Source organism: Coenobita brevimanus, chromosome 27, assembly GCF_032717465.1.
Source record: "Coenobita brevimanus isolate Jiangsu-jjx chromosome 27, ASM3271746v2, whole genome shotgun sequence".
Taxonomy (NCBI): domain Eukaryota; kingdom Metazoa; phylum Arthropoda; class Malacostraca; order Decapoda; family Coenobitidae; genus Coenobita; species Coenobita brevimanus.
In genome coordinates this window covers 21779996-21805958 of record NC_136980.1, presented here as the reverse complement: position 1 = coordinate 21805958, position 25963 = coordinate 21779996, and the positions used below count along the sequence as shown (strand labels likewise).

General features: G+C 41.5%; 1 protein-coding gene across 1 annotated transcript in view; it reads right to left on the bottom strand.

The window, feature by feature from the left end:
• Positions 1-335: 335 nt before the first annotated feature.
• Positions 336-25963, bottom strand: part of LOC145394494 ((3R)-3-hydroxyacyl-CoA dehydrogenase-like) — a 60165-nt gene continuing 34537 nt past the window's right edge. Inside the window, exon 6 of the mRNA XM_080268342.1 lies at positions 336-497. Coding sequence (XP_080124468.1) covers positions 406-497 — 92 coding nt within the window. The 3' untranslated portion in view covers positions 336-405. The remainder of the gene's footprint in view (positions 498-25963) is intronic.

Sequence of the window (25963 nt, the reverse complement as noted above, 5' to 3'; positions counted from 1 at the left end):
TAAGCTTAAATTCATAATTATCCTTGTTCAAGATAATTAACTCACTCCCAGTATTGGGACAAGTAATAATTATGTCATAATTTTTGAGTGATATCAAAACCTTACGATATCCGCAATCGTCCTTTTCTTTCACATACTTATAATACCATTTAACAGGATTATTATCTAAAGCAGATACATTATGCCACAAATAAGTCCAGTCTTCCTTGTAGAGGATGTACTTCATCCAAGCTGAACATGAACTCTTAAAAGGTAAAAAGAACTCAACATATTTTGAGGCAACAGAAGGGAGAGTAAAACCCAAGCCAAATGACAAAACATCAAACATTCAGGTAATATAGATAAGGTAATCTCTTATCTTTCCTCAAGGCCTTTGACTAGGGTACGGAAATATGTGTATGGTGATCACATGCCGTATCCTCCCGTCACCTCAACACAGGATCCCACCATGTAGCTGCTCCGCTCGCTCAGCAGAAAAGCCACCACCTCAGCCAGTTCTGTATTTGGGGAGAAAAACGTATAAAACTAAATAATATAAACATTTTCAAAACTAAACAAATTTAGTAAGTTCGTTAAGTTTGTCCGTTAACTACTGCTGAATGTAAATCGACGGTTGCGTGTGGTATTACTGGGGAATGTTTGGATGCTTTCCTTCTCAATGACGCTGGTATGTATTTGTGATTGTCCCTTTCCACTAAATACTACCGGCACATGTTCGGTTGATCCCCAGCACTTGTTCCTTCCTTTGAAATACACTTCCTTACCAACTAATTCTTCCCTTGTCTTCCTCCTTTTTGCCGATTAGGTGGTTAGCCACCAACATTTTGTTCTTTCCTATCCGTCACATAGGCTGTATTATCGTTAGAGACGAAGTGATAAGTATGATAACAATGGAGGTTTGTGACTCAACCCATGATTTATCATTCCTGTGGTGTGATTCGCTTTGCTTACTTTTTTTTTTCCCTTGGACCAGCCTCCCAGATGCTTCTCTTCATACATTCGGCTGTCATCCTAAACCTTCCATCTACTACATACCGGTAATATCATTTCTAACCTCAATCTAGCCTTCAAATAAACTTATGTAGCCCTGGTTTTGTACAGAAAACATAACTGCAATTTCCAGAAATGAACACTAGAAAGGTCGTTACCTGGAATGAATACTATAGAGGACGCGTGCATGACAGGGTTTATAGTAATAATAATAATATTGCTTTCTCTCTCTCTCTCTCTCTCTCTCTCTCTCTCTCTCTCTCACACACACACACGATCCAAGTTTTTTCTCACATTTATCACAATAATTACTACTCAGATACAAAAGCTAACAGAACAGTTCACACTGCAGTCGACAAGCACACCTACACACCTCACATCTACACCCTCATGCGACTCAAAACAATTCAAGAGAAGTAAGGGGAAAAAAAATTATCCTAACCTATTTTTCCCAACCAAAGAAACAGGATGAAATAATCTTACACAGACGATATAATTCTCTCAGTTGACCACACGTAATTTTCCAATAACTCTTCTCTCTTTAGCACTCAAGAGAACCCTTATTCCCCTTGCACCCATAACTGTCAGTTACACCCCTTCATTCACATTTATTACTCACACAGTTATCCATCATTTCATAAACTCCAACCACTCACACTTACTCACACATCTAACCCATACCCACATCCTCCTTCCCACTGACACGTACATCTATACCTACCTTCACCCACACCTCCCTCCACCCACACCCACATCCACTTAAACAATCACAATCACCAAACCATCACACACACACACACACACACACACACTTCAACTCACATCTAAACCCACACTTACCTACACCCACACTCACTACACTTGCACCCACACACACACACACACACACACACACACTCACACACACACACACACACACACACACACACACACACACACACACTCACACACACACACACACACACACACACACACACACACACACACACACACACACACACACACACACACACACACACACACAGTCACTTTTAAATTCACTTCCACCTAAACCACCATTCACTACACCCACATCCTTTTTACTCTAACTTGTCCCAACACTTCCATCTATCCATCTTGAATGCTGAGCAACAAGAGATTAACAAAATGACATGATGCTAGTCACGAAGAAGTGCCATATAGATGCTGCAGAGCCGTAGTATCGTATAATTCTTACACTGACCTACGTGACTTAAGTCGCAAATTGATGAAAATCTAGCCCAAGTTAAGGTAAAAGGACTACAACACCCACTTATTTCGGACACTTAAAAAAAAAAAAAAAAAAAAAAACTTATTCAAGCGTCGGTGATAAAAGACAGTAGACGAGTGAGTTGGGGACAATATAATCCAGGAAGAGCATCTTCATAACATGCTTTAGTATAACACTTGAGTGAAATAATGCATGGTCGTAATCATACGATTTTGATCAAATGTTGCATGATGAGGGCGGTGTATGACCTGGAACTCACTTTCTCATAGCGAACATGCAGTACTGTATGATGTGGAATGGCAGAGCAACAGACAAAATACCAAGGAAGACTCTGCAGGATTAGCACAGCAGTCTGATTTTCCTATATTTACAATTATGATCGAGCTTTCCCTGATGAACCACATATTCGATATTTGTAGATGCCGGTAGGTGAGACTTTTGCTGTATACTTATATTTGGATTTTCAGTTCAGTAATTTTCGCCCAGAGATTATTCAAAAAGAATTCCTAGTAGGAGATTGGGTGCCCACCATTTACTTACTGCGTGTAGTGTAACTTGCACATGACTCTCGAAAGTGACAAGAGAAACAGTTTTACGTAATCCAGGATCCGGCTGTGCAGAAGTGATTAATGCGCTGAGTCTGCCAACTAACCTATACACAGCGTCCGGGCAATCATCTGGCTCCGAAATAAGGCAGGGTAAGAGGGTACTACAGCCGAAATACAGCGTGTCTACCGACAACTGGGTGAACCTTAACGAGTCTTGCTTCAGATTTTTCAAAGTGAAACACTGGTGCAATAATGATATTGCCACCAAATAAGACATATGAAACTTAGTTATTGTGTAATGGATCGGTGACTACCTACAGGGGGCCTGGGGTGCCCGAGCTCCTAAATAAGGCCCTTAGCCCAACCTCCCTCACTTGCCCCAATTTGATATTTCGGATCAAGTTCAGTGGACGAGAGGTTAGAGCTTGGATTCCTAATTTTCGCTAACGTTTTGAGTTAAACAGAACCCATCTTCAGATAGTTTGAACAATATTTTTTTTAGTCCATCGACCATCGTGCCGAATGCCCTGGTCATTAAGCCATTTTTATTTTTCTATCTATCTATCTATCTATTGCCAGACGCCTTAAACCCGTAAGAGGTGGCCCCAAACAAATCGCCTCACTGTCGTCTTTTCCCCCGCCATTCCATTGCCCTGCTCCCAGCACACACCACCCTCTCTCATATACCTCTCCACTCCCTCCCTCCATCTCATTCTTGGCCTCCCCCTCCCTTTCCCCCATTCCACCTCACTCACATACCCTGTACACTCTCCTCGTCAGTCTCTCACTCTCCATCCTCTCCACATGTCCAAACCACCTCAGTGTGTTTCCCCTAACGCTTCCTATCACATGCACATCCACACCACAATGCTCCTTCACTTCTTCATTTGTCAGTCTGTCTCTCCATGTGACTCCACATGCTCCTCTCAAATAACTCATTTCCACTGCTCTCATTCTTGACATCTATCCCTCCAACAAGGTCCAAGCTTCACTTCCATACGTTAGAGCTGGTATCACAATACTGTCATGTAGTAGCTTCTTCACTTCCATGCTCACTTCCTTGTTTCTTACCACTGCTTTCAAGGAACCAGCAACCTTTCTTCCCCGTTGCACCCTTTCAGGCACTTCTTCCTCTAAACTTCCATCCTTACTCATCACACTATCCAAGTACATAAAGGTACTCATATTTACCATTTCCTCCACATCCAGCCTCACTGTACATTCACTGATTTCACTTCTCTCGAAGACCATAACTTTACTCTTCCCTACATTCACCTTTAGATTCCGTTTCTTACATATTCCCAGACTCATCCACCAAGCCTTGCAGCTCCCCTTCGTCTTCACTTAACACAGTGTCATCTGCAAACAACAGTACAGGTAGTTTCCAAACACTGACCTCTCTCACTAGGAACGCTCCAACATCCACAGCCATGCCTTCTATCTCTTCTATAACCTCATCCATATATAGACTGAACAACCATAGAGACATGACACATCCGTGTTTTAATCGTACCTTCAGATAGAAATATTCACTCAGTTCAGTATCCACATGCACTGCAGTCTTAGCACCCTCATACATACTCTTCACAGCATTCAACAACTTCCCATCTACTCCATATGTTCTTAATACTTTCCACAATCCTTGTTTATCCACCCTGTCATATGCTTTCTCGAAATCCATCAAGGCCACATACAACTTCTTTCCCTTCTCTAGAAACTTTCACACTAAAGATCTAAGAATCAATATCTGATCTACACAACCTCTTCCCTTCCTAAAACCTCCTTGTTCCAGTTCAACTAATTCCTCTGTTATTTCCCTAACTCTGTCATTAAGTATCCTACCATACACTTTTCCTTTTACACTAAGAAGAGGAATGTCCCTATGATTACCACACACTTTCTTTTCCCTTATTCCTTTGTACACCGGAATAATTATACCTTACATTCAATCCTCTGGGACTCTACCCTCCTCCCATGCCAATCTGCACGTCTTCCACAGGCATTCTACCACTATCTCTCCCCCATGCTTCAGCATTTCACCACACACCCTATCAGATCATGGGGCTTTCTCCATTTTGACTTTCTTTATTGCTTTCACAACTTCTATCCTACTGATTTCTTCCAGTCTCCTCACCTCCCACCTTCTCCCAGCCATTCCCTAGCCACTTATACTTGCATTATTTTCATTCTCTACAGTATGTTCAACAATTCCTTAAAGAGTCCTCCCCTTCTGCTCACTTTTTCTCCCTACCTCACTAGTAATCTACCATTTTTTATCTTTCACTCCCTAGCTAACTTCTTTGGCACCCTGTCTGACTTTCTTTACGTCTTTCCTGAACATTTTCTTACTTTCCCTCCAATTTACACTCAAGTTCCTTCCAAATTCCTCATCCATGCTCTACTTACTCTCTTTATTAATCTTTTCACCTCTCTCTTCCTGTCTACATATGACTCTCTCTTCTGTCTCCCAAATTCTTCCATGCCACTGTTTCATCCACTCACTATATGCTTTCCTCTTTTGTGCCACAGCCTCTGAACTCTTCAGTCCACCATGCACCCCCTTTCGTCTTCTCTTCACCCCACATACCACCTCACATGCTGCCCAGATTTCTTCTGTGAATATCATACACACACCTTTCACGTTCCCCATCTACTCCAATTTATATTTACCCAATCGCTCCTCCACTTCCCTCTTATATTCTGCCTTTTTTCCCCTCCTCTTTTAACCTTTCCACCCTCCTTGTGTTCAGTACTTCCTCCTGTCGTTCCCTTCTTCTATTTCTCTATTTTCTTTGGACTTTGAATCTGACCACCAGGTGGTGGTCCGAAAGTCCACTCCCCCAACCTCTAAATACTCTTCCATCCATTACACACCATTTTACCCTTTCATCCATACACACATATTCAGTCATTGCCTTCCGTTTATTCAGTTCACCACCCACCCTTCTCATTACTTGCCACGTATACCTGTGGATCATTTTGTGCCTGAAGAGGGTATTAGTTATCACCAACCCCCTCCTGGCACGAATGTCCACTAAAGCACTACCATTCTCATCCATCTCTGCAGGCACACCCCACTCACCAACTACCTACCATCCACCTTCCCATCCCCTACTTTTCCATACATATCTCCAATCAAAGACACTCCCTCATTCCTTTCAAACTTATCCATGCATGCTTCCACATTTGTCCTGAACTTTTCTCTCACTCTGCTTGCACGATCTTGCATTGGCACATACATGCACACAGTTGCCCACATTTGTAGTCCAACTTCCAATTTTACCCACACAATCCTTGAGACAGCTGGTCCATACTCTGTTATATTCTCCTGCCATCTGCTATTTACAACAATACACACTCCTTCTTTTGCCCTCTCATTCTTACCTCTCGCGCATATACCCCATCCATAGTCCCATTCTTTTACACTCGCACCTCACCATTTAGTTTCAGTTAACCAACACACATTCACTTTTGCCCCTTAAAGCTCCTGGACAATCTGTCCCTCTTTCACGTCATCATTTGCAATCCTTACATTCCGTGGAGCTATCTGTAGCGAGTCCTTAGTTCTGTCCTTCATCGTCATCTTTTGGTCAGTCCTGTTCTGAAGCTTCTTGTTCGTATTTTTAGTTAGTTGTTTTCTAGGGAGGGGCACTAACCCTCCGCCAACCCACTTGTTGTCACGTAGAGAACACGCGTTGGTTGGTTCTAAAGTTACCACTCAGAGTTGTCAATATTTTCCTGGTTGACAGGAAATCATTTGGTTTGCCACTCAGTGTAGAGCTACCCTAAAAACAGAGTATCACTGCACTAAGTGGGTGGACGATGGGCACCTAGCTCTATTGTATTATTCAATTATTTGTTTAATTTTAATTTTTGAATTTTTACTAACTTTATCTAGATTTTCTTGAATACTTTAATACTAACTTCCAAACTAGAAAAAAAAATCCTAACTGCTAAACTTAAGAAAAAAAAAAATCGCTGTTCTACACCAGGGCTGTTCAGCTACGGGCCCGCGGGCCAAATCCAATCCTTGAGTCGTTTTTGTTTGGCGCTTTGCCCCACTAATAAACAAGTATATAATAAACTAATAAACAAGCAAACGTGCATAAAACAGAAAGTTTTTCCGTTTTTCTTTTTATGTATGTATGTAGCGGAAAATGTAAACGCAAATAATATATGAATTTGGTTTCTTTCCGTGTATAAGTGTTTAGAGGGGAAAAAATAGAGGTAAAATACTGCATGGCTCTGTTGTTAATCGGAGATTAATCATTCAGCCCTACTTCTACAGTAGGTGAATATCCCTGCCCTACACTGACGCCTAAAGACACAAATACATAAACTAAACTACATATTCACACTGTTTACACTCATAGTTAAAATAACTAGACCAACAGAGCATCATCGACTGCAAATATGTAATGCCTGTTTACATGCACTCATCACGTACTGACTGTCAGGCGAGGCACACGTATCAGTATATGGGACGTCAATATACGAAAGAAAGCCAGATGATTTAGGAATTGTTCCAGACATGTCAACTGTCGAACCAAATTAAGAAGGCTTAAACAGATACAAAACATTCAGATATGTACATAAAGTGAAATACATCTCTCAACAGAACACCATCAACTGGAATCGTCCAATACCTTCCAATATTGCACCTTTGCACTCATCAACTGGTGACAATCAGGCGAGGCACTTGGTTTATTATAAGGGTTATTAATACGACGAATAGAATAGTCAGTAGCAGGAACCATTTCAGTTACGTCATCTGTCCATCCTATCCTTCCTATAAAAAAAAATAGAATACAGTGGAGTCTCTTTTATCCGAAAATCATGGGACTTTCAAAGAGTCCTTTAATCGATTTTTTTTTTCGGATAAAAGTTACTGCAATAATATGTATGATACAAGGGAACGGTATAGTATTCACCCATCACCCATTTCTAGGGACGTCTAGCCCACCACCACCACCAGCACCCCAAAAGCCACTCAACCATCACCAAAACACATAATACACCGCACTAACTACATAGGTAACAGCACTTTTGTAACTGTAATAGAAACTGTCAACTTAAATAAATCTTCACTCAAAGTTAAATAAACCTTCACCAAAATAATTACGTAATTCACTGTAAGCAATTCGAACAAATAAAGTCTTAAACCTAATTATTTTTTCATATTTTTTGTTTCCTCATTTAATCATTTCCACATCATCCACACCATCTCCCACATCATCCAAACCTTAGGTGGTGGATGCAGGTGAGGGAGTAACTAGCGGAGCAACCGTAAACTAACGTTAGTGGAGCGAAACAAGCCCGCCGTGTTTGAATTTTCAGATAGATTTCAGATTTTTGCGGTTAATCGAAATGAGAACATTTTAGTAAAACTTACGGTTAATGGCATATTACGGTAAAAAGAATTTCGGATAAAAGAGACTCCACTGTATACAAATATATACAAGTAGTAACTTCACACCTAAACAGTAATAAGGTCACATCACTCTGACGAATCCAGTCTTCCTCAAGAAAATCAGATAATCAGCCAAAACAAGATTCCCATTGCCCAAGATCGTGCAGTGGTGATGAGGACATCTAGTGTGCCGCAGTGACGTATGCGGAAGTACGACAGTGCAGGATGATATGACTGATAAATAACAGTGCAACATAGATATCACAGTTTGGTGGAAATCTTTGTCACTGTAAAAGACAAATTGATGGTTAAGAAAAGTGTTGTTCGTACGTAGAGGTGCTATACCCTATTTGATTGACCTGTGCACCAGAAATGTATGGGACAAGTAGCAGGTGTTTGATTCGCGGCTGCTGATTGGCAGCCGATGATGTCATTGAAGTAAATGCAGCCATGTACTGTAGTGTAACGTGATGGTGTAGATGTACACCGTGGGTGGTTGTATTGCAACATGTGGACGTAGGTGACCACCGGTGGTGGATAATTTACTTTAAATATCACACGTCGTTTTATAAAACTTTATATCAACCCTAATTTTCTTAACCCTCCCCGTCCCGACCACTTTTTGACCACTGGTACCCCCCATTCCCGACCATTTTTCGACCTTTTTTTTTTTTTGCTTAAACTTTCGCTTTTGGTCAGAAACAGTGGTCGGTGGCAAAGAAATTGGTCCCCGGGGTCCCTAATTAGCTTAACCAGGTATGCCTTGGTCCCCACCTGGCCCCATGTTCTCCCTAGGCGGTCTGAGCCTCAAACGTTTTCTATGGTATTATAAGTCTGGGAAACCAATGAAAGTAAGTAGAAATGAATTTATTACAAACATAAAAACATGTGATAAAAGAGTATATTGGATTTTATACAAAAACAGAGCAGAAATAAGCATTGTACCATCGTGCGAAACGAGCAAAATCGGCCAACTTGGTCACAATGAATCGCTAACATTCTAAAATCATGATACATATAATTTTTTTTACTTACATAATACTTCTACAATAACATTATACCATTTTACATTTTACTGAACTGTTTTTACGTATTCACAGGCCTTTTGATAACATTTAGCGTAATGTTAGCGCTTATTTACATAGTGAGTGAACTCGCTGTGACTGTTGTTTCAACTCGTATTGTGCTTTTTCTACTTACATAATACTTTTCTAATATTATTATACACTTTTCAACTTTATAGAACTGTTTTGAGATTATTTCAGGCCTTACGTAAATATATAGCGTAATAATAGCGCATAATAACACACACGGTGAAGTCGCTATGACAACTATTTCAACTTACAACCTATTTTTGTACTTATATAATAATTCTCCACTAACATTGCACATGTAAACACTTGATATAATTGATATCACATCATTTCTGAACTTACGATGGAACTGAGCGTCATATTTGCGCGTACTTACACAGGGAGTGTTATCGCGATATCATTTGTTTCATCTTACACTAGTAATCAACTTATAAAATACCTTACTACTAACATTACAACATCTTCCACTGTATATAATTCCTATCACATACTTACTGACCAGAATGTGGGTGTACTCGTGACATCAATTATGACAACTTACAGTAATGTTCAACTTATACGTTTTATTCATGCTAACATTACACCCGTTTCCACTTTATTTCCTTGCTATCACATATTTACTGACCAGATTTACACAGTGGGTGTAGTTTTGATAACAATTCTTTCCACTTACATTAACCACGTCACCATCGTCCCCTTCGTCAGGGTGGGGAGGTGAGGGTGGTGGGGGAGGTTGGGGAGGTGGAGAGCGGTGCCTCTCATCACTCGCAGTTCTCTTCTTTCCTTTCCCCACATCCTGGGGCTGTGGGGAGGAAGTTTGGGAATATTCAGGGGCGAAAGAAGTGCTGGGGAGTGACTCAACCTCCTCTCCCCTAGGCCTATGAGCACCACGTGCTCGTGCTGCCTCCCTCACACCACTTGCCCCTTCACCCCGCACTACCCCCACACCACTCTCACTTTCACCCCGCGCTGCCACCACAACACTTTCCCTTTCTCCCAGCAATCCCACCACACCACTTGCCACTTCCCCAGAGAAAGTACTTTCACCATACCTTATGTGTCGTCTCGCCCCACCTTCTGATCCTCGTGGTGATATTTTCTCTTTTCCCAACCACGCGGCGATATCACATCCTAGGCCTCCGTCATCCTCATCGTCCTCATCCTCGTCCTTATCAGATTCAGGATGGAGAGATAGCTTTGCACGTGGTTGAGCAGGCTGGCCTTCCCTTACCTTACGGTATGTCACATACCTCGTTTTTCGGGGCGAAGGGACCTCCTCATCACTGCTACTTATTTCTTCCTCTGGCTGGACGTAATCGCGATCCACCACATCATCATCGAGTGGAGAATCACTGTCTCCAGTGAAGGCTTCCAGGACGGATGAGATTTCCTCGTCTGAGAGACCTTTCCGCGCCATGTCTGACCTGGGTCACTGCTAGCAGGTGAGTGACCGAGACAAGGGCGAGCGCGGGTCACGCGGGGTCTAGGACGCTGCCCGCCTGGCGGCAGGTAGGGGAGGCTTGGGTACCCAGGCGAAACGAAAATCTCGCGCGAATTTTGAATATTGTGGAAGTTATGAACCTTGCAATTGCAGGACGTTGAAGTACGTCCCCGGGATTAGCTGTGACAAAACGTGAGGACGTAGAAGTACGTCCCCGGGACGCCGCGGGTTAAACAACGGTAAACTTTTAACGCTAATTTTGACCTCTTTAGCGTCAGAAATTATTCTTTAAACTGGCTGTTTATATGTGAGCAATTAATCAATATAAATATGTATGTATTAAAATACGGAGAGCTGTAGATTTACATCATCGGTGGCTAATCAGCAGCCGCGAATCAAACACACGCTACTCACCCCATACATCTCAGGTGCACAGGTAACTCAGTTAGTGTACTGTACCCTTTCTTCCATGCGACTGAAGCGATTAGCAGACGCCCGGTAAACAAGCATCGATTTGCATGTTTGTATATTGAGTCTGGTCCACTGACCTTGCCACAGATTCATTGATTTCATTCCGAGGGGGAGATTCGAAGGTAGATCAAGAGGAACGTCCCAAGTGTCCTCGAGCTCTACAGCTGACTTCAGATGTCGGCCTGTTTGTTGCCGAATATGCGACAGTTACTAGGCAACAAATTCAGCGTGAAGGGTTTGTTGCATGAACTTACTTTATTAACGATACGGCCCTGGATCTCATGAGAATAAGTTGTGCAAAAAGCACCTGCCTATAGGCCTGATTTAGAATCTAAAAATATAACAACCGAGTTGTGACGAGGATAAGACCATAGCTTATGGCTTTGTTAATAGCAATAACATTAGAGATATGAACAGATGTATAAGATGGCAACCTAAATCTGAGGGCACATTCAGTTGACCACACACTAACACCAACACATTCACTCGATCTGGAGTCATTGGTGTACAACTGGTATAACCCCAAATGACGCCTGATGATGTTACAACAAAAGTGATCGACCTCCGTCGCCAGCGTGTTGGTTTTTGGTGATGGGAGCCATGAAACATCAACAGTGAAGTTGGGTGGCTCCCAGGGTGCTATATTTTTAAGCACCAACTTGTCTTAATACCGAGGTCCACACCAAGCTCCTGAGTCAATAAGTGAAGGCGAATGGCAGACGGCCAATGAAACCCCCACATAAGACAGTGTTCTTGACGCAGGGGGATACAAGCCACATTGTCAATATCATTTTGTTTTTATGTGTCCACTTTCCCTGTGAAAGAAAAAGATGGTCTTGGCGAATACAAAGGGAAGTTACATTCACTTCCACTTACATACAAGAAACACATGTACACATCAGGGTTCCAAGACAGGTTTGAAAACATTTCTTCTGTGACATGTCCAACCTCTTTAATGTGGCATCAGATGTTGACCCATACACCTGTGCGGCATAGTCCAGCTTGGATCTAATAAGGGAATTATACACCGTTAAAAAGGGTTTTCTTTTGGCTCCCCAAATAGTACCCGCTAGGTACTTAAGGACATTCAATGGTTTATCACAACGAACAAGTAAATTATTAGCATGAATTTTAAAGTTTAAACTGCGATCAAAATGGAGGCCTCAAAACCTGACAGAAGTTTGAAACAGTATAGGCTGATTATCCAAATTCAGATTCAAATCAGGGACGTTACGAGCAGTGAAAACTACAGTGGCAAACACAGGGATGGAATTCTTTAATCCCCACTGCAAGGCACACTAATGGACAGAATCAAGTGCTGCTTGTATCTGCCCAGTCAAAAATTGTGCATTACAGGAAGAGTGCCACATTGCACTATCATCGTCAGAGAGTGAGTATATAAGATCTCTTGGAATGGGACCTGATGACAGAATTTCATTGAACATAATACAAAGCATGTCCCAAGGAGACTATATATATTTCACTTTGTTACAACCAGTCAACCTACCTGTTAAAGTAAAGGAGATAATATAAAGGATTAAAAGAAAATAATAAATTGGTCATAAGTCGTCCATCTTGAATTTTTTTCAAAATTTCGAAAAGACAGGCATCAACCTCCTATATGGCCCAACAATCATAAAATGTGAGAAATTTCCAATGTATAGTTTCTGAGATACAGTGTGGAATGGAGGAATGGACGAACGTATGGACGGACATGCCTTAACCTAATATTCCACATCGTGAGACACGACGTGGTATAGCAGTGTGGCACTAAGCATTTCTCTAAGGCATCTCGTTTTCGAGAATAAAAATATCCAATGTCGTGTTACAGGGTAATTTGACACAGAACGTTCAGTTCCTCAAAAAAAAAAAAAAAAAATGTAAATAGGCATATTACATCTTATACCATAAACAATGCATTTTACCAGTATACTGTATTCCCATGTCATGTCATTGGATTCACTGATATCCAAGAACTTCATTATCATGGATACACTATTGGCATGTGCCTCCAAAAGGCAATAGTCCAAATACATTAAATGATCTAGTGAGTTTCTGTATTTACATATTCCACATTGTCGATCACTGAACAAATTCTTTGACTCTAAAACAAAACGAAGCCTATTATCAACCATTTATTCCATGACCCTCCATAGCCAAAGAATCAACACAACAGGATGGAATGAAGTGCAAGTCATAAGACGACCAGCCTATCCGGGTATCGGTATGATATGCACAAAGTGACATGAGTTTAGGAACATTCGGGACACCCAAAGCTTATTATAAAGTGCTAACAGCTTAATCAGGTTGTCCAGATTAAGATGCTGGGGCATACCGTGCGTGATGGTATCTGGGTGAGACTGGTGTCTTTGCAGGATTTTAGGGCAAGGAGGAGTTCATCTACAGTAAACTATTGGTTGTACGGGGAGTCAACATCTTCTGTGGCAAGGACTAATGACCATAGCTCAGCCATATATTCATAGTCTTGGAAAGACTGGTCTTAAGTAGCTGACGGCTTACATGAGAAAAACTCCTTGCAAGGATGTCAGCTGCATCCAGGGGATCGTCATGGATGTTACTGTCCATCTGGAGAGTGGTCTTGGGGTTACAAAGGCATTTATTATTTAGTATTTTTGTAGTCAACCAGACTTTAGTTTATGGGGTAAATCGATTCATCGTGGACACAAAAGTCAGCCAGGAGTCACGTTTAGCCCTTCTAATTATTCTCCTTACATTAGCCTTGTTTGTTTGCAATAAAGATTTCCTCAGACGGCTGACTACCATAAATATCCTATTGCGTTTCCTTAATGCTTGTTAACAATCCGGCATCCACTAATAAGCTGTGTGCTTTGCATGCATTAGATGAGTTGATTTATTCTCGGGAAGAAAAGCCCCATCTGTATGTAATATGGAATTAATTTAAATCAGGACTTTTACAATTATGATCACTCCAGAAGTATACCAAAATTGGTGATCCTTGAGAAGGATCTCCAATCTGCTTTCTTAATGTTAAATTTTGGAAGTGGAGGATCTGAAAAATTGTTGCATGCAAAAGAAAGACAAATGGGTAAATGATCACTTCATAAGAATCTCACTAGAAATCGTGATGTATATCTCGGGAGACCAGAGGTAAGTTAATGGTTGAAAATTATCCAGTACGATCATCTACACACAAGGCACTCTACCATTGTTCAGAAAACAGGTTGGACTATAGCATTACGCCAGCTAATATACTTGTTGGTCCACGACTATCAATCCTCAAGCTACCCGATTGATAGTGATGCGCATTAAAGTCACCCAACACTCATATGTCCAGGAAGATCGTCAAAATGTTAATTTCAAGTATCACTATCATTAAGGCCATGTGAAGGTCAGTAGTGAGACATATTAGGCAGGTATGAGTGATTTTTACTTTGCACGAGATAGCTTTCAGAGCAGAAATTAGAACCACTTCTGTTTGTGGGTGTGATTTGCATGTGTATATGACAACTTTGTGACCAACATGTCTTGTATACGAATTATGGAGAATCAGGGTGATCTTCTAAGCGCATCTCCTGTAAACAAATAACGTCTGGCTTGTGTATAGATAGCAACATTATTATATTGCTTAACCCGCCCCGTCCCGACCGATTATCCACCACTGACTCTCCCCAATCCCTACCAATTTTGGGAAAAAAAAAAAAAGGCTTAAACCTCTGCTTTTGGTGAGAAACATCGAAAATTCATAAAGAAATAGCTCACCTGAGGTTTAAAATACTGAATACAGGTACCAGTACCCCTTACCTTATTGGGTTTTCTATCAGGCTAGCTCCAAAGAAAACGAGTTCTATGGGAGGGTAACTGTTCCACACCACTCATAAACGGTATTTATTCATTTACTTGGTACGAATTTATATGTAGTACAAGAGTATATTGGTTTTCACAATAATAAAAGCAATATAAGCATTGTTTCACTCACAAAACACATCAACATACCTGATCTTTTTTGACGACATTACTTGTTCAACATTTCTGACTGGTTCTTCCTTTAATGCTACGTAAACTTTGTCCTCCACATTGTCATCGATTGGGGAATCACTGTGGCCTTGAATTTCATACTGTGGCACAACATGTCTTTTCTGGCCAGGTCACTGGTATCAGGTGAATTGCTGAAATAATGGTGTGGGGGGGGGAGGTCATGCAGGGTAAGGCATTGTCCCTGCCGGGCATCTTGTAGAGGAAGGTGTCCCATATATACGTACCAAAAATCACTCGCAAAATTTGAAAAACTTGCAAATGACAGACCTTGCAATTATGGCGCATTTATATATGTCAACGGGACTCAAGTGACAAAACGTTTGGACGTATATACACGTCAATGGGACGTGGCAGGTTAATTTATTCCCAAGAGACCTACAGTACCATTATGACTCAGTGATTTTGGCGGTTTAAGATTTATGAGGTGGGCCATTGTGCTTAGTCTTTTTATGTTGCCTGTCAACAGGCAGGCGAATACTGGGGGACCGATCCCGGTGCTTGCTGAAAGAAACCTCCATATTATCCCCAATAACAAGGCCCACAGACTTCCCCAAGGAAGAGCTAACCATTTTCTCCATTGGTAGAGCACGACAGGAAGTACATGAGGACATGACTGCATGGATAGTGTGGTCAGATTAACCCGCGCCATCCAGGGGACGTGAATTAACGTGGCAACATTGCAAGGTCCCTAATTTGCACAATTTTCAATTTTCGCGAGTGATTTCGCGAGTGATTTTTGACACATATACACGGAACACCTTCCTCTATTCCTCTACAAGATGTCAAGCAGGAACAATGCCTTACACCACATAACCTCTCGCCCCCCCCCTGCACGCCATTATCTCGGCAATTCACCTGTTACCAGTGATCTGGCCAATAAAGACATTCAGGGCCAGAGTGATTCCCCAATCGATGACAATGTGGAGGACAAAGTTTACATAGCATTAGAAGAAGAAACAATCCGAAATGATGATCAGGTAATGTGGAAAAAAAAAGGTCATGAATGATGAGTTAGTGAGTGAAACAATGCTTATATATTTTTTTTTTTTTTTTAATAACAGAACGGAGGAAGGAAAAACAAATGGAGAAAAAAAAATTATCCATACACCAGATTACTGGTGTCCTCTGTTCACAAAATATCTGTAACAGTTAGACTTGAACAGCTGTAGGTTGAAATTTGGAGGAAAACAACTCTGGGGAAGCGAGTTCCAGAGAGATGCAGTTCGGGGAATGAAAGAATTCTGATAGGCAGAAGTTCTGCAATATGGTTGAGTGACATTCCAGTCATGAGCGCTACCAGATGCCCGTGTAGCACGAGGGAAGGCATGGAGAGGTGGTACCATGGACGCAACTTCGTCTGAGCATTTGCCAAAAAAATATCTGTAAAATAATGCAAGGGAGGCAACATTCCTTCTTACTTGCAGGGAAGGTAGTTTATATGTAATGGCAGGGTCGTTAATGATTCTAACAGCTTTATTCTGAATTTTGTCTAGTTGTCTTAATGCAACCTCTCCACAACCATTCCACAAGGGTGAGCAATATTCAAGCTGAGAGCGCACATGACTCTTATAAATTATAGCTAACTGCTCATCGGCGAAGAAGTTACGGACTCTGTACAATAATCCAAGTTTCTTTGAGGCGGTTTTAGCAAGTGATCTGACATGAGAGGTCCAGCTGAGGGCACTGTTAAGTGAGACACCAAGAATTTCAATACTTTTGGAGATGGGAATATTAGTAGCACTGAAGATAATGTACGAATCTGGCAATATCTGTCTATTAGTAAACTGTATATATTTAGTTTTACTAGCATTAAAAGAGACATGGTTGTTTTGTCCCCATTCACTGATTGCAGATAGATCTTGATTTATGGAGATGGCTGTACTGAGTTGAGAAGTAGAGATATTAGACTTTGTAAATGGATGTCTGAGTGTGAATGAACTATGTAGTGTTGAGTCATCTGCATATGAGTGAATGGGATTGTGAGTGACAGATAAGAGATCATTAATATGAACCAGAAATAGGGTTGGCGCCAGAACTGATCCCTGCGGCACGCCGGCGTTAATTGAGTGGAAATTCGAATATACATCATCTACTTTTATTCTTATTTTCCTGTCACTAAGATAAGAAGAAATCAAAGGAACAAAAGACGTTAGTCCATAGCAAGGGAGTTTGGACAGCAGGGAACGGTGCCATACTCTGTCGAAAGCTTTAGAGATATCAAGAGCTACTGCATGAGTTTCTCCATGTAGATCAATTGATTGATGGATGGTATGAGTTAGGAGATTGAGTATGTCAATGGTGGATCTTTCGTGGCGAAAACCGTATTGTCTATCATTAATTAAGTTGTTGGATTCAAGATGTTTAACAATATGCTTATTAATTAAAGTTTCAAATACCTTACCAAGAGAAGATGTGATAGCTATTGGTCTGTAATTGGAGGGGTCAGACGAATTTCCTTTCTTCGGAACTGGGTGGATATTGGCTTCTTTCCATGAATTTGGGAATAAAGAAGTACGTATGCATAGTCTGAATAATTTAGCTAGGACAGAGGCAAGTTCAGGGGAACACTTTTTCAAAACAATTGGCGGAATTCCATCTGGACCTGGAGCTTTGTTGGTTGGTAAATTGTCTAGGATGGATTTTACAAATCTTGTCTGTATTTTAAGTGGGGCAATTTCGGGAGAATCAAGTTCCAGTACTGAGACATTCTGGCTGGTATCATCTATGGTAGAGTTTCTTGCAAAGGTACTAGCAAAGATATCTGCTTTCCCACGTGGGTCACTTGTAATACTGCCATCTGAAGATTTTAGTGGGGGAATGGAAGATGACTTGTTAAAGTTATTATTGAAAGAATTAAGAGTTGACCAGAATATTCTATTGTCATTAGGGTTGTTAAGTAGTTTTGATGCTTGCTTTTGAAGAAAGTTTGATTTAGATAGATTTAATACAGCTTTTGCATGATTTCTAGCAATTTTAAATTGGGAGAGTGATTCAGGTGTTTTTGATTTTAAGTAAGAGTTATATGCTAATGACTTTTGGGCTGTTGCTCTGGCACAATTGCCATCAAACCATTTTGGAGAGTTTGATCTTTTAGTGAATTGTTGACTTGGCATGAATAAATCCATACCAGCTAGTATTAAGTCACAAATGTGGGACTGGGTAGAATTGGGATCACTAGAGAAGAAAGACTGCCATGGAACATCAGCAAGATAATTTCTAAATCCATCCCAGTCTGCCCTGTCAAAGTGCCATCGGGTCACCCTGACAGGTTCGGAATGGGGAGGTGTCGGAGGGTTAACTAATGAGGCTTTGATGAGATTGTGGTCAGAGGATCCAAGTGGTGACAGTACCTCTATCCTGTATTGATCTGGATTATTTGTCAAGAATAAATCCAAGAGATGGGCATTATGGTCAGGATTATCAGGTATTCTGGTTGGTTGCTTTACCAACTGGGTGAGATTAAACGATTCCGCAAACAGCTCGCCTTCTAGACCAGCCTCGTCAGTCCGGGCAGAATGCAATAACCATTCTACATTGTGTATGTTAAAATCACCCAAAATGGTAATTTCATTGCCAAGGGCAAGGTCAAGGTTACTCAACTGAGTGGATATGGAATCAAATACACTGGGTTCCGAAGAAGCATTGGGGGAATGATAAACTACACAGATATATTTGGTAATGTTTTGGCAATTTAATTTATATAATGAGTAATCAAAACTGGATGAAGTGAAGTTTAAAATAGTATCAACTGCATATTGGGATTTGATATAACAACAGGTGCCGCCCTTGTTTCGAAAGTTTGTAAGGAGATGGTAACCGGGAAAACAAAATGGAGATATATCGGTAGAGGGTGAGATTTGTGGTTCTGTGAGGAAAAGGGCTAAAGGGGATATGGACTGAAGGAAAAAATGAACTGAGTTTAAATTTGTGGATAGGCCGCAGATGTTGGTAAAGAATAAGGCCGCACCGTCACCTCTTCGCCGACGAGCATTCCCGGAAATAGCAACAGTCGCTGCTGGCACAGTCGCTTGATGGCGACCGGGAGGACCCTGTGCCTCCAGCCCTACCCTGCCGGTGGTGGCAATCCGAGGTACCACCTCATTTGATTGTAAGATTGCAGCGGCCATTACTATAATGTGAATAGAAGGTGTGATATGTTATGCGCATGTAGTGTGGTGTAGACAGTTGAAAGTTTGAAAACCAATATACTCTTGTACTACGTATAAATTCGTACCAAGTAAATATATAAATACTGTTTATGAGTGGATAAAATAGTTACCCTCCCATAGAACTCGTTTTCTTTGGTGCCAGCCTGTTAGAAAACCCAGTCAGGTAAGGAAGTACTCACACCTAAATCCGGTATTTTAAACCTCAGGTGAGTGATTTCTCTATGAATTTTCGATGTTTCTCACCAAAAGCGGATGTTTGAGCCAAAAAAAAATAAAGGTCCAAAAACGTCGGGATGGGGCGGGTTAAACTTATTCAACTTGTCAAAGTTTGGTTCAGGTCGTCCTGACTGAGAAGCAGCAGCAGCCTGAGAAGAAGTTGCAACAGGGATAACAGTAAGAGAGTTGTAATGTACAGGAGGAGTAGACCAAGAGAGAGAACGAGTGACAAGAGTGCTCGGGTCGGGATTAATTTGTGTCTCCTCCATGCACATTATGGGACAGAACACAACCACTGATGCACAGAAGTCATTAGGTTTGGGAGAAGCATGCACTTCCGTTACCTCCTTCCTAGCACTGTAATAGGAAGTGCTCTCCGTTTCCTTCACTGTGCAGACCTCCCTCTCCTCCTTCCAATTGGGACAGTCCCTCGAGGAAGTGGTGTGAAGACCCTCACAATAAAAACATCTTACAGTATCAGGTTCACAGTGTTCAGCACTATGACCATGAGCAGCACACCTGCCACATACTGACTGAGAAGCCAGACAATAAATGTCTTTATATCCATGTAGCTGTCACGTTGAACAACGGAGAGGCATAGAGATGTATGACCTTACATTAAAAATTTCTTACCCAACTTTGACATGCACAAGGAAAGAACCTTTGCCAAAGGTAAAGATAATGGAGGCAGTTTTAGTCTCTGTGCCCTCTGAGAGTACAGTCATAAATCTGATATCAATGGCATCCTGCTGAGCAACTTAATGTATGATGTTGTCAGCTTTCATAACCATGAGGTCCCTACACGTTATAACACTTGCAGAACTTCATGGAAACTGGGATCCTCAGCTTGCCATCATAACAGTGAAACTTATGCAGCTTCAACAAGTCCATTACATGAGAGGAAGTAAAAGTCTTAATCAGGTCTCCCCTAGTAAGTTATTTCACTTGTTCCACATCACCAGCAAAGCTTCGACTTACCTTCTTAATAATGAAAGCGTTAAGATTAGTTACGAGAGTGGAACGAAGGCATGCAGCACAACAAAGATACATTATTTACAGAAGTGTCAAGTGGGGTATGAGCCGATTACTCTGGGGGTAGTCATTCTGTGACACAGTCAGGGGTCTGTCAGTATCACCTCCCCCCATGAAGGGGTAAGAGGCAGTATGGGAGTCCGCCATAGTAACCACTCCTTCGTGGGTGAAGTGGAAAGGAGAGAAAAAACAAGCAAGAGACAAGGTCCTCAAAATAAGTCAACTGTGATGAGTGAGGGCGTCACTCCAGAGGTGACTAAGCGAAGGCAATCTCAAGCAATAGATACAAATACGTACTGTAAGGCTAGACAGAGAAGGGAGGAAAGTAAGTACTAGCTAACCTAACTTGACACCATCCTAATAGAGAACATTAAACCGAATGCTGATGGAGCAGCCCTACAGCTGGGGGAGAGCAAAATAAGCATGTTCGTACCCACCACAGTGATGCATCAAAGTCTCTCTAACCCCTGAAGCGCGGGTCGTCGCGTTTCCTACGCTCGCCAAAAAGGACATAATGGCGGATCGTCGCGTTTGCGATTCGAGTTAATTTTGAATAAACGCGGGCAAGGATGTTCCAGCTGGTTATTGTCTATCAGTACCACCACCCTTTAGCTACAATTAGCATACTTTACCTTTGTACTACTGACCTCCGTTGTTGCGAAGTATCGCGTTTTCCCCCCCTCCCCCCCCACCACGGCCCTGCCAGCCTGGCTGTGATATATGGCAGCGCTCTGACTGCTCAGAACTGTAAATCTGCACTCTCCTCTCACAAGCAGTTTATGCTAATAGGAAACGGTTGTTTTCTCAGTTGTCACACTAGCTTTTTTTCTCGCGGTTTGTCTCTGTTTACCGTCAGTTTACCGCAGGCTTTCACAGTGACATTATGGCGAGTTCTAGCTCTTCCGAGTCAGTGCGAGCGGCCGACAGGAACGAGAATAAAGTGACGGGCGTAAGGCAGAATAAATAGCGCACTGCGGTGATCTTTTGGGAAGTAATATGATTGAAAATAATGTAGTATACGTGTTTTTAGCTGTGAAAATGGAAATGTTTGTTGAGTGACGGGAAGACCGCCGCCGTGCTGCACGTCAGTCGTACGCTTCGTTGATTTTAGCCTTATTTTCAGTGCTTATTGTACAAATACGGATTCCAAACTACCTGTATGTTGTAGTATAAAGTTTACTGTGACAGAATGAGGCTGTGGTAGAGAGGAAACCGGGTTGCTGAAGGTGTGAGAGTGAAGATTTTGTTACCCAACTTTGCACGTCTCCACAAGTCCTTGGGTAGTCCACGAAGGCTCAACACCTGTCTCTGGAGAAAGCTGAATGTAAGTACTATCTGCCATACCAAGTATATTGTTCTAGGATTAATCTCTGATTTTTGGCAAATATTTTCCTACAGGTACTCAGACCGCGATAAAACCCTGCCACACGGGTGGGGGGGTCGGCTGTCGACGGCCGCGGTTTAGGGGCTAAACAAGACATGATAGCGCCGAGACATTTGTACCCCTTGAAATTCCCTCCCTCTTCTAGTGTCGGAACCTAATTGGTAACATAAAGGAAAATTCCGTTATTTTACCCCATCACTGATTGCGTGATTAGTGTTAGTCGTGTTGTATACCTACATTGGCTGAAAAATCCATCTCTGTGGTTAGTTTCATTTTTTTACACACGTGTGAACTGCTTCCAACATTTTTCTTACTTGTTCATTCAGATCTTTCTCAACAACAGAAGCATCTTCCTGCTTGGGCAAAAGATTGTGCTGATGTATGTGCAACACTTAGGAATTATAGACTCTGCGACACCGCACATTTGCCTTGTGTTCTGCTATCTGTTTCCCCAATATACTTGTACGTTTTTGATCATCCACGGCACAGTATGCTGCATACATTCCCATTTTTACTTCCTTTCACTTTTGTTTTGACTGTATCTCCTATTTTACATTCTGAGAATGCAGCGATCCTAAGGCCTGCCTTCAGTAAGGTGCTTGTTGATAGTCGAAGCTTTGGCTGAGTTCAGGACAGATACATGACTTGTACTGTCATCGTTTGACTGATCAGTGGCATTATCTCTTTCGTTTTGATTATATCAATAGCCTTCCTTTTTAATATTAGTTACATGCCTACCATATACTGTAGCATATTTCATAAAAGTTTTTATTATGTATTATAAAGCTATGGTATCTGGTAGACATGTTATAATTAAAAAGGAAGTGTAGAGGCTGGTCCCGTCTTGCTTGTATAAAAGAAACTATATATCTTCACCATAGTTACTTGAAGCAAGGAAGCTATATCAGTTGCAGTTCTTGTGCAGCAATACTCTTATGAACCAGTGTGTGCAAAAATGCGCAGGGGCGAGAGAGTTGAAAGCTGTTGTCCCACGACATGCATATTAATAGCTCAGTGCACGTTGGCCGTGTGATAAACTGGTGATACCAGTCAATATATCACAGCCACCACTGTAGTCTGTCATAGGGGGATTGCTGTAATTATGGGATAAAGGATACCTAGAAATATTTCATGCACGGTTGATATTTTTTTACCATTCCAAAATGGTTAGGTTATTTAGCTTGCTTTGACTGCATTCTTATCTATATAAAGCAGTTATAATTGAAAGAAGTGTGTCTGGCAGAACCAACAACTGCTATTTGAAGAAAACTTGTTAAGCGTTACAGATGAAAATTTTCACAACATGATGGAATGAAAAACAACGCCATATTATCAACAATTCGAGTGGGGTTAAAAGTAAAAATATACCCCAAGTCATGTTTCAGTGCTGAAAATTGAGTTAGTGAAAGTTTATTTCTATGGTCAAAAGTGCAGAAGGCATGGAATGAGATACGGAGATCCACTACATCCTCTTACCATACTGTTAATGTCTACTGGTACACATTATTTGATTTTAATATTTTTATTATTAACGTATTGCTTTATGAAAGATCTGAGGAGAGACATGTCTATTGCAGGCAAATATGTCTTAACTCAGCTAGGGAAGCCCAAGTCTCTGCCTACTGGTAGCGTTGTCATCATTTTGTAAACGACTGCTGATCCATAAGAGTCGTTTCTGACAGTGCCTGCGATTGACTGAATGAAGATATAGTGTCATCTGCTGCCAAAGGATAGGCCTGAAGTTATGGATAGGGTGATGGGTGGAAAAGAAGTATCTGGTTGAGAAACTATGCAAAAGATCCAACATCTCAACACCACAGTAATAAAACAATAGGACCATAATACAGATACGGCGCTCTGAGCACCGCAAGTACGTGTTTTATGTATAACGACCAGGAAACTTAATGCTTTGCGTGGTATCCATGTGGCGAAATGGACGCATAGGTTAAGGCGTTTCAATACCATGGGTCTCCCAAGGATTTCCACCTGGGAGGTGATAGGGGTTCATTGCGTACATGATGGAACTCAGGGACCAGTGACGCTGGCCACTCTTGCCTTACATGATGGGAGTGAACGCTCTAGATCCGAACCACGATGATCCTTGTGAAACAGAAGGGTTGATCGTGGCATTAGAGATTTTTACACATTCATGGATGATAGTTCACCAGATACAATGCTTTTCGTGACACGTGTGAAAACGGGTGTGTGTATGTGTCTCTGTGTTTGTCTGTGTAAAGAAAATAGAGTAACTCGGTTTAGATTAGTTTTAAACAATTTTTTGGGAGCGCCGATGATAAGTCAAGTGATTGACCAGTTCCTTTAGTCCAACATGTCAAAGGTCAAGGTCACATGGCAAGGATAACCTCAATAGATTTTGTCTGATTTAGAACAAACTTGGTGGAAGGGTTGAGAGTATGGGAAGATTGGAGGGATTAGTTTTTAGAACAATCCTATAAAGCTCAAAGTCACTGAGGATTGTCATAGTTCTGTCCTTGTGTATCTGTGTGAGAAGAAAAAATAATCATTTGATTTGGACCATGCTTGGAGGAACGATTGAGGATCAGCCAATAGGTTGATCCATTTTTTTTTTTTATGACGGTAGAACGAAGGTAAATTTCTCATGGTAAGATCTACTTACGCAGTTTTTGTCCAGTTTACACCAAACTTTCAACAAGGGTGCAGGGAAGTCCAAGAATGAAGGAATAAGACTTTTAGAACAATCAGCCAAACGCAAAGACCACAAAGACCAATTGTCAAGGTCAGATGGCAAGGCCAACATAAACGGTTTTAATCTGAGTTAGATTAAATTTGGTGGAAGGGCTGAATGTAAGCCAAGGACAAAATTGTTCGGTTCTAAGAACATTCAGCCAACGGTCAAGGCCAGAGGGCAAGATAAAATGTTCCACTTAGTGACTCAGACAGTTTAGATTACAGTTTGGACCAAAATTAGTGGAAGAATTGAGAGGTAAACCAAGGAAGAAGAAGGAAAAAATGTAAAAAGTCTTTGTCACAGATAAGTGCAATAAAACAATTTTGATTTAGTTCGAACCACAGTTAATGAAAGGGCAGAGTCAGGTTGGAATGAAGTAGTTTTATTTTAAGATCAATAAGTCAAGGGATTACGTCACTGGACCAAGTCAAATATTCCTTCCTTAACCATTTGTAAGGCGCGGGTTTTACACTCTCTGAGTGATCATTCTTATTACCCTGTCATTACTGAATATAGAAGGTCATCCCATGTGACTGCTAACCTAGCCCGTGGCCACAGTCTTCTGATTAATTCAGGAGTAAGCCTTACCAGGACACAGATCCTGCTAGTTTACCTGTTACTCCATTTTTCTTATATTATACAAAGTCTCATAACATAATCTTCTGCAGGAGGACTTAGTGCATAAGATTTCACGTTTTGTTGTCTTTGTTGTTGCTGCATAACCCCAGTCTGCCCGGTCAGGCAGACTCGTCAACCACAAGTAAGCAACTGCCCCATTGGGCTCGTCACACAGATTCGCTACCCCGGTGGTGCTGTGTCAGCGTCTTAGTGTGGTATGTGATGTACAGTGCTCCTTTTTGTGTGTTTTATTGTGTGGGTCCATTCCAGAAGCGGGTCATGTGTAGTGTTTACCTCCACCTAACCTGAATCAATGCTGGTAATTGACGAGGATTAGGCGATGTCCTAATCTAAATCTAACTAGTTGTACTCGACCAGGTCAAATTTAGGATACCTCTGTTTTTGTGAATTCTAGAGGAGGGTCTTGTAACACGCTGTTCTTACTGAGGTGTTGTATCGTCCTGCGTGGGAATTAATTATGTACTGTAGGTGTGTCTCCATTGCTAGTGTTGTAATGTTTGAAGGTGGGGTGTTGTTGATGAGGGTCTGGGAATGTCTGTGGGTGATATTTTATATGCCTAGTTGTGTTGTGTGGCCATGTATACAATGACATG